This window comes from Acanthisitta chloris, unplaced genomic scaffold, assembly GCF_000695815.1.
Source record: "Acanthisitta chloris isolate BGI_N310 unplaced genomic scaffold, ASM69581v1 scaffold10545, whole genome shotgun sequence".
Lineage (NCBI taxonomy): Eukaryota > Metazoa > Chordata > Aves > Passeriformes > Acanthisittidae > Acanthisitta > Acanthisitta chloris.
The window spans coordinates 73,501-83,801 of NW_008674341.1; the positions used below are offsets into that span (position 1 = coordinate 73,501).

Below are 10,301 nucleotides of genomic sequence, written 5' to 3' on the forward strand. Positions count from 1 at the left end.
TCTTCTCATTCTAAATTTCCAAACATTCTGGGGAATCAAGATGGTGAAGTTACTGTTGTTCCACTGATTGCAATGGGAATCTAAATGGTGTCTCAGGCACAGGCGTTGACAGCAACATATGCTAAATCCCATCCAGAGATTAAATGCAGATCTGGAAACATACTATATTACCTAACTCCCTCCTCCTCTTAAGATTAGTATGTGATTTAATAAACATGAAATAAATTTTGTGGCCCAGGAAAGGAAGCCAGGTCTCCCAGTCCCTCATCTAGCTCTCGGGCCATTATATTAGCCTTCTTTTCATGGTCCCATTGACTTCAATGGAAGCATTCAGAAGAGTGTCATAGGATCATAAAATTTGAGGGGTTTGAATGGACCTTACAGATCATCTAGTCCCAACCCCCCACCACGGGCAGGGACACTTTCCCACTAGATCAGGTTGCTCAAGGCCTCATCCAGCCTGGCTTCGAACACTGCCAGGGTTGGGGCAGCTACCACATCCCTGGGCAACCTGTTCCAGTGTTTCACTACCCTTACAGTAAAAACTTATTTCTAATATCTAACCTAAACTTCCCCTCCTTCAATTTGAACCCATTACCCCTTGTCCTGTCATTGCAGTTCCTAACATAGAGTCCCTCTCTGGCTCCCTTGTAGGCCCTTCAGATATTGAAAAGTTGCTACGCGGTCTTCATGCAGTCTTCTCTTCTCCAGGCTGAACAGCCCAAACTTCCTCAGCCTGTCTTCCTAGAGGAGATGCTCCATCCCTCTTATCAACTTTGTAGCTCTCCTCTGGACTTGCTCCAACAGTTCTATGTCCTTCCTGTGTTGAGGACACCAGAACTGTACGCAGTATTCCAAGTAGGGTCTCACGAGAGCAAAGTAGAGGGGGAGAATCACCTCTTTTGACCTGCTGGCCACACTTCATTTAATGCAGCCCAGGATTGGATTGGCTTTCTGGGCTGCTAGTGCACACAGCAGCTCATGGTGAGCTTCTCATTCAGTGTCACTCCTAAGCCTTTCTTCTTGATGCTGGTCTCAACTACTTCCCCACCCAACCTGTAGCTGTGCCTGGGATTGCCACGGCCCAGATGTAGGACCTTGCACTTCATTTTGTTGAACTTCTTGAGGTTTGCATTGGCCCACCTCTCAAGCCTGTCAAGGTCCCTCTGGATGGCACATCCCTTCCCTCTGGCCTGTCGACTGCCCCACACAGCTTGGTGCTGTCAGTGAATTTGCTGAGGGTGCACTCAATCCCACTGTTCATTCGCTGACAAAGATGTTGAACAGTATTGGCCCCAGCACTGACCACGCAGATGAAATCCTCACAGGGAAACACAATCTCAGATTGAAAACCTGGGACTGAACAAGGGTGAGTAATTCCTCTGTAGAGGTTCTGATTCATCAGTAGCCTCTGGCTTAGTTTTACAGTAACCATCTGATGTAAATCAGGAAAAACACCTTCTCTATATAATCACACCATCACACAGATTAGATATGGAAATATATTAATCACTGCAGTTCATTAAACATTCTCTCATCTTGCTTTCCTGGTCATATACTACTGTTTACCTCTCCTGATTTCAAGGATAGGGAGAAAGCAAGTTTAGGATTTTATCATTCTTGTTACATCACACAAACTGTCTTGAAGAAATTGAACAACTCACACATGAACTTTACTCTTATCAGCTCATTAACAACTTTCATTCATAGCTTCAACAGCTCAATGGAGACATCAACATTCTTATATCATTAATCAGGGTTGGGAAGAAAGGAATTAGCAGAGACAGGAAACAGGGAAGAATGTGCTATTAAACCATACTCCTGTCTTAAATCCTGTGTTTGAGAATGATGACTGTAGAAGGCATTTTGCTTAGTCTTTGGGTCCAGAACAATAGTTCCTTTAAATCCACTGGCTCTTTGGCATTTCTGTCAGCTTTAGTAAAGTCAGTGCTGTGATCAGCAACACATTACAACTGAGGATAGTAACATCGTTCAGCTTGTGTCCTATGTTCCATACAAATGTTGCTCTTCCTATTCCTTCACCATGGCTGATAGGTTTTGGTTTTGTTTAGTGTTTCCAATAACTTCAGAAGTAATTCCTGACCTACAGTATGGAAGTGTAACCAGTAGGACAATCAATACTAGTGACTAATTTCTTCTTCATCTAGGGATTAAGCTAGACACATAAAGAAGGATGGAAGAGGAAAGTCAGGCACAGGACACACTAATTGGCATACAAGAGTCTTCTCCTGTCAACAGGGTGGGGTTAAGCCTTCCTTGTTGAGAAAAATGAGATCAGTGACTCCAGATCATTTCATGTGTAAATATATAAGGCCCTCAAAACAAAACTGCCTTAAGTTTCTCCTTCTTGTTTTTAATATTTGCCACCTGCAACGTACACATCTCTACCAAAGGAGTTCTCAATAGCTGGCAGAACTCGAGAGCTCAGTTACCACTGGATGAGTAAGAATCTTGACAGTGTTGAACACTGACACTCCCTGCTATTTCTTGCCTCAGCAAGCCACAGCCAGTGCAAGAGCATCTGCGTGGATCCCCCAGTTATTAGCTGCCCCAGCTTCCTCTTTCCAGAGCTCACTCAAGCATGAAAAGAATCTGCTGCAATTCTCCTCTATAATAACACTGGATGCCATCAAATGCCTTCACCACAGAAGTCTTGTTGAGTATTTTGTCTGAACACAGAGCAATTACCCCTTGCCAACTGTATATTTTGTCAGCTGTGCCACACTTTTTCTTCATTAGCTCAGCTTATAATAAAAACATCTTGCCCTTCTTTTAGTTGCTGAGAAGCATATTTTCTCTCTAGCTGTACTGTATGCAAAAAATACCCAAACCCTTAATGTGCAGTACTACATCTTCCTGTGTCATCTCTACAGGTCTGAGGAATTACATTTTTGGTCCTTTTCTGGGCCTCTTCACAGATTAGGCAGTTGGCGAGTGCAATCCACACCAATATTAGCAGATGAATTTTAAAAACCGTAAAACATGAAAGCAATTTTCAGAGACAAACCTCATATACAGATTAAACTCTGTAAAGGCAGCCTTGGCAAGGATTTTTTCCGGGGACTCACTTTTTCAAAGCTTCTCAAATCGTGGTTTAGCTGTTCCGCTCTGCTTTCAAGGGTACAAATGATGTCTAGTTGAATTAGTCAAGTCACAAAAGAAAGCTAGGAAAACCTAGACTGCCATAACATGCTAGTGGCAAGAGCTGTTAGCAACAAGTAAATAACTTCCTAGTTTGTTCTCTGTACCAAGTTCATCTTGGCACAGAAATTTAAAACCAGAAACAGTCCCCTCACTATTGATGAAAGGAGAGAAGGGAATTTTGTCTTTTGACATACCAGTAGTGTCATTATCTGGGAATCAGAATACCTTTGGATGTGAAGCTTTTATGCACTCCACATTTAGAAGTCAAACTTATCTTTCTGATGCCAGAAATAAAAATGCCTTTAGTGTATCCGTATTTTCCTATTAAGAATGTCGGTGGAGCATCTTCTCCCTGCTGTAAACTCATCAAACACTTTTTCTTAGAACGCCACTCCCCAACAACATATAATCTCAAGTACAGTTAGAGGTGTTAATTATGAGCACTAAGGTGAGGATATTAGTACAATTAGTATTGCCCAGGTTTCTTTTACTCTCATGTATATCTTGTGGCAAATGGTTGACATAGAGAAGGTAAAAGTTTCATCAATGATTCATTCTCTCAAACTACGGGAAGATTTTCCCTCACAAAATTAAGAATTTCTAAAACATCGGCCTAAACGGAGCATCTACTTCCAACACACCCTTACATCACATGCCAGAACATAAGTATTAATGATGTCTTTAATCTTATGATTTTTAAAAGAAAACAACCAAATCCATTAAAATTATGAATGAAAGCAGCACCAAGAACGAAAGCAGTAAAACACACAAGCATCACACCCATGGCCTAAGTTTAGGAGACATGCCCTGACAATGGTAAAATGAAGTTACAAACTCCACAAAGAAGAAATCCCAGTAATCCCTGTCAGCCTGATTTAGGAGAACTTTTTTTTTCTGGCCACTAAGGTGGATGGCTTGTATAACCCTGACTGTTTAAACACAACACACATGAGAATCTGTGCACTATCAATAAAAGCAAGCTGCAAAACATCCCATCACTGACTGCAACCAGTCCTTGATGTACCAGAGGATGGTATCAATTATTACAGGGCAAAACACACCAAAAGTTTCAAAGAGTAAGTTCAAAAACAAAGTCAGCCTCACCATTTAATGTTGTGCACTGTATTTTGCTTTGGCTGTTGTGTGACATAATTACCTTTATGAAAGCCAACACAACCTTTACTCTCCAACAACCAAACAGGCATCTGGTAAATTTTAAAATTACTTTCAATTCACCATACTTAGGAGATTTCGCCTGCATTTTAAAATTTCTTCAAATAAATATTATATTTTCTTCTGAAGAGAATTAATGTTTCCTGAACAGACATTATAATTAAAGGACACCTTATAACAATAAGGTGCAAATGATGTGCCTTAAACTTCATTATTAAAATGTATGAAGTTTTACTAATAAAAATACATGCCGTCTAAAGTTAAGTTTAAAAATCATATAGATCCAAGACCTCTGAATATGGTTTAAATACATACACATCATGACGCAACACTGGCATGAAATATGCCTTGTTGTTAAATGGAAGTTGAGACAGGTCAAGGATTCAGTCAGATCATATCAGACTGAGAAACAGATATGTGTGTTTCACAACACTGCCTAACACCAAAACAATGAATGACCTCCCATTAGTGATCTCCCTCCCCATCTTCAGTAATTACACTGGTATAATCCAGCTACAGCACATCCCTAAAGCTCTTCTGCAGTGCTGTTAATACCCATAAGAACACAATTAATAACAACAATGCTGTGTTCATTTTGCTTGTTTCTATTCCAGGCTATTTCCAACCTAGAATGAGAATCATTGTTTGTGCTGGGGGGAGTGCAAAGCAAGTACTCCAGGAGCTACAGCAAAGTGAGATTCAGAAGTGATTCACATTTGACAGTGCAATTTGCCACCAAAAACTCTGACAGTTGAAGTGGAAAAAATATGCACAAGGAGGCTTAAAACAAATCTGCGGTCCGTCTGGATTATGAAGTATATCTACAGCATGCAAAGGCTTTGTTGTATACACACAAACGCTAATAATCTCTGTTCAAAAGGAATTGTGGGCCTTAGACAGAAATTAAATAACCTGCAAAACTCCAATGTTGTTCAAACTTCAATGATGTTCAGGGGAGAAGAGGATGGTGAGAGGAAAATGGCAACTGCAAAGCCCTGAACCTCTTGTTGCTTCAGTCGTGCCAGGCACAGATATATTCAATGCCTATACAAACTGAAGAGCTAAATATTTGGAAAGGTATACAAACTGCTCTAGACAGTACATACTGCTTTGTAGGCTGTGGTGCTGCACAGCAGGGCCCCCACAGCATTGGTCTCACAGTCAGCACAGAAGGGTCAACAGAGACATAACAGAGCTCAGAAAGCTGCAGTAAGGCAGTCACCCTTCACATAAGCTTTGAAAGGTGGGCGCACAAAAGGCATTTTATGATGGAAAAACTAAAACATGACCATAGCTGTGCCACATTCTACTATCACCTTTGTGTGGCTTGTTCCTATGATTAAATTCTAATTAATGAAAACACATCATAGGGAAATTTTTGTACTTACATGCACATACACATAGCATCACATAAGTTTTAGCGTGAAGATGGTGAAATTCCCATGTATGTAGAACAAAAGCTTAATTCATGTTGGGTCATGGATAACAGTGTAGGACCAGCCTGACTTTACAGAAATTTCACCTTAATCATGTGGCAATTAAAATCCTTTACAGAATTCAATTTTTTTCTTCTGCTACAGATTCCTGTAAGGCACTCTGGCCTCTTGTAGCTATAAAGAGACAGTGCTGGCATTTCTGCTTTTCAGTGTGGCACTCCAGAATTTGACCACCAAAAGTACCTAGACTATACCAGCAGTGCTGAAGTTTTAAAATTCCAGTATTTGTCAAAACAATTTTCAATTTAATTTTCCAAATTTCTGCCCCATAAAGGTTTCTTGTTTGCTCTTTCAGCCTATATTTTCCTCATCTTTTTTTATCTTTCTACATTTTTGCGTTGTGGAAAATAAATACATTTTTAAACTTAAAATAGAAATATTCCTAATTTTTTTCATTTTTAATGACATTATTATAAGTATGAAACTTTGAAACCCATGTTGACATTTCTGTCAATTGAAAGATCTCAACATACTCTTTATTTATGCCTTTCTTCTACCCTGTCATCCACCAATATCCACTTTACTCAGGTTCAGGGCTAAGTGTTCCCCTCAGTCTAGTATTAAAGAGATTTTTTGATTGTTTAGCTGAAATAGGCACCAATAGGAGGTTTAAATGGATGAGAAATACAACAGAGGAGATGGTGTCATCAGCTCTCACATTTATGGCAGGCAATGCTCCTACACGTTAAACCAAAGGTCTCTTTACAAGGGCATGTTTGTTTAAGATGGCACATTTTTCGGAAGCATTCTATACTACAAGAATATATACTAAAGGCTGGTTTCTAATCCCTGGTCTCCACATAGAGCATCATAAAGTAAAAACATCCCTACTTATTGTGGTTCAGTCAGACTCCTATTGAACTGGATGAAAACTGCTGTTATTTCCACATGAGCAAGACCTGAAGACTGCTCACAGAAGTCTTTCACTGTGAGGAAGAAGAAACTAGATTCCTTCAGATAAATCATGACAATAAACATCCACAGACACTGGCTGAAATTATACTAACCTGCAAATTACATATTCAATGTCTCTCTGGACTCAGGCCTCTTTTACATCATGATGCACTTTATGCCTTTATATAGGAAATCGAAGCTTGCACTGGAGAAGGGAAGTTCAGACATTACACATTAAGTGTGCACATATCTGAGCATGAAACCCATTTCAGGAACGAGCTTTGTTAACCTGGCACACACACCACATGTGGAAATGTGCCATGTTGCAAGCCTGCTGCACAGCCAGTGTTACAAATTTCCCTGGCTAGGTGTCATCTCCTGCCCTTTTCAGAGGAATCATTGACCCGCGGCAGCAAACTTGGAGAGGTTGTGCATTTGGGTGCTGAGCCAGACAAGCAGCAGGATATCCTGGAGTAAGCAAGGCACATGAGTGTCACCCTTCACATACAGCTTCTGTCCTGAAGGTCAGCTTAGGGTTTAGTTTGGGACTTTAGCATTAGCTCCATGTTAAGGGCTTCAAAGACATTTGAACAGTGTGAGCCACTCACCTACTTTCTAGTGTTATTTTCCTATTGCACCTTTGTGCTCATTGGACTGAAGTCTTGCAGATCCAGAACAGTCTGGATACTTTTCTTTTTTTTCCAAATCAGGCTGGAATACTCCAATATGGAATACATGAATAAACCAGTTACACTGAAGTCTCATCTTCACAATGATGAACATAGATAGTAAAAGTAGAAAGGAAAATTAAGCTACAGTCATGAGAAATATGATCAGACCAGGGCCCTGAGCATAAATCTGGAACATCAGTCTTCAGTATTAAGTGTTATGTTAACTGACCTGTGAGTTTTTCCAGAACATCAAATCCATGTTTCAGAGCAATGATATCAAGAAAAGAGACTGTGCCATCTTCAAACCTAAAGAATGGGATAAATGATCATAGTAAACAAAATATGCAGCTATGGTACAGACTTTAAATCTATTTTAAGAGTTACGATTTTATATTCAGTGAATCTATCTTGCAGAGTAAGAACTCTTCAAGTCTTGCAGCATCCTGTTAAGTAAAAATATGCTTTTCAAAGCTATGGAGATTCATATAAACAGTTGCTTGCACATAGAAAGTTACAGTTTTCCCCTGCATGGGCTACTTGTTTTGGATTTATAAAGTAACGTTTAACAGTTATGTCTTACGAGCTAATGCCACAAGGTCCTAAGTTACCTTCTGAAAATGCTGGGAATAGGTGAGACATTTGAAGACTTTTGGTTGCCCCATCCCTCACTGATGTGATTACATCTAATATAGGTAAGTTGGAAGGCTCCAGTTATCTGGAATAAAGTGGAGTCACACAAAGAGATCACTAACAAACCTCCCTCTGTGTGCTCCTCCTGGAAATTTATTTTTAACTGACCTGTTACAAGACCATTATACAAGAGTGGAGGGAAAGGTGCATTCATTACCATCATCTTTTAAAGGAAACATCAAATGGAAACAAAACTGACATTTTATGGACTACTGCAGCCATTCTCACAGTTCAAGAAGGGAAGGTGCACTCCAAGCTGAGAATGCATTCAGGAAGTGGTGCACAAGAGCATTTCAAGGGGGCAGAAGGAACACCATATCAAGCATCCAAAATATGTTTCATTAAGGCCTTGTGTGCATCTTTACAGGAGTGATCATTCATCTTGCCTCACCACAAAGAACACAGAATAATGCCAGCAAAAAGATGTAGTCAGAACAGTACAGAACTCACTACCAGGCAAGACTGAACACAGGTTCACAACAAGTCTCTAAGAAACTCTGACCATGAGGATGAGGCCTTCACATGGAACTGGCTTTCCCTGGATCTTTCTCAGAAAGGTCTGATGATGTCCTCAATGAAAAATGACTGGGCAAGATGGGGCACAACAGAGATCCTCTTGGGCAAAAATAATTTACATGCATATGTAATACACCAGAAAATAAGGGACCACTTTTTTTCCTGGATGTATAGTTTTTAATAATGCATGTAAAAGCTTTTGGTGCCACAATTAAATATATATAGTGAAAAGGCTCAAAGGTTGAAAATGTCAGACTTCAAATGCTTTTTGTTTAATAAAATAAACTTCCATAGAATAGCATAATAGCTCTCACTTCTTACTTCTTACTTCTATTTCATTTTTCTATAGTTATAATTTAAGCACTGCAAGCGACACCATTTAGTGGATGAAATGTAGACCTTTCAAAAATATATGGCAAAGGTCAAAACAAAAGAAAAATTCAAGAGTATTGTGCCTGTATGATAATATGTTCAGCTGTGATGAAAGAAGATACATAGAGGCAGCAAGTGACAAGAGAAAAGCAATAGCTACAAGGATGAGTGGCCCGAAAGAGATCATCCAAAAGTTCACATATTTTAACACAACATAGGCCAAAGAATCCATCTTAGGAATTTCTGAATCTTGCCTACTAATAATTAATAATTGCTCCTGAACTTCAGGGAAGAAACCTCACTGGTTGTCAGTGATGAAATTTTAAATGGCCACTTGTGATTTGAAAGAGATCTAACACCAGGAATGTTTTCACAGAGACCTGTGGACCAGTATCTGAGGGAAGCATTACCCTACCTAATGAGCCATAAAAATTGGGGGAGGAGGAAGAAGAAAAGATAAGGCAGAGGCTAACGGTGGTTTTGGAATTAAATGCAGAAAAACATTAAAAACTTGCACTGGCTGTGGGAAATGTCACAGTGGTCCCACACATCTGTCAAGGAGAGATTACAGAGAGAACCCATGAGGGGGAATTGATCTGTCCCACTCACTACTGGCAATTGCCAGCAAAGCAAATAAAACACTGGGAACTAGACCAGAGCAGGGACAATGGCACTGAGCCTATCAAGAAGACTGCACAATCCTCAACAGCCTTAGCATTATCACAGTAGAAAAGCACTTGTCAGGGCAACAAAGTACCAGCCTAGATCATCAAAGACCTCTGAATCTCACCTATAGTAAAAGGAGAGGCAAAAATTGTATTTCTGCTTGTTAGATATGACTATTAACTAAGCAGATGACTTCAGTACACCCATTACTACACAATAGGAGAAATGCATGAACCCTGTCACACGTGATTTTAAAGGAAATAGTTCAGAGCTTAGGAATCTCTTGCTATCCAAAGAAATACATTGAAAAATACCAGCTTTCCATTTCTGATAAACAAAGCACAAATATTTTATAATATCTTATAAGATGTATATTTATGATTCTTCTAGTGCACTTGACTCACACACACACAATCTTCAGATTTACTGAACACTTGATATGCAATTTCATGTAAAAATTTTTTAGGAACCATCTATGAATTCTGATATATAACTAATTAAGACTTAAGTGCTATAGCAATAGTGCCATGGCAAAACGTGTCCCTTCTTGGGACACAAAGAGCTCTCTCTCAGAATATTTAACTGTATTTAGGATTGAGAGCAAAGATGTTCCTTGCATTGCAAAACACTGGCTTCAATGGCTACTTTTCTGTTTGGT

General features: G+C 39.6%; 1 protein-coding gene across 1 annotated transcript in view; it reads right to left on the reverse strand.

Moving 5' to 3' along the window:
* MOCOS (molybdenum cofactor sulfurase) overlaps positions 1-7,705 on the reverse strand; it is a gene marked incomplete at its 5' end in the record, with an annotated part of 77,377 nt that extends 69,672 nt beyond the window's left edge. Inside the window, one exon of the mRNA XM_009075303.1 lies at positions 7,629-7,705. Coding sequence (XP_009073551.1) covers positions 7,629-7,705 — 77 coding nt within the window. The remainder of the gene's footprint in view (positions 1-7,628) is intronic.
* Between the last annotated feature and the right edge of the window lie 2,596 nt (positions 7,706-10,301).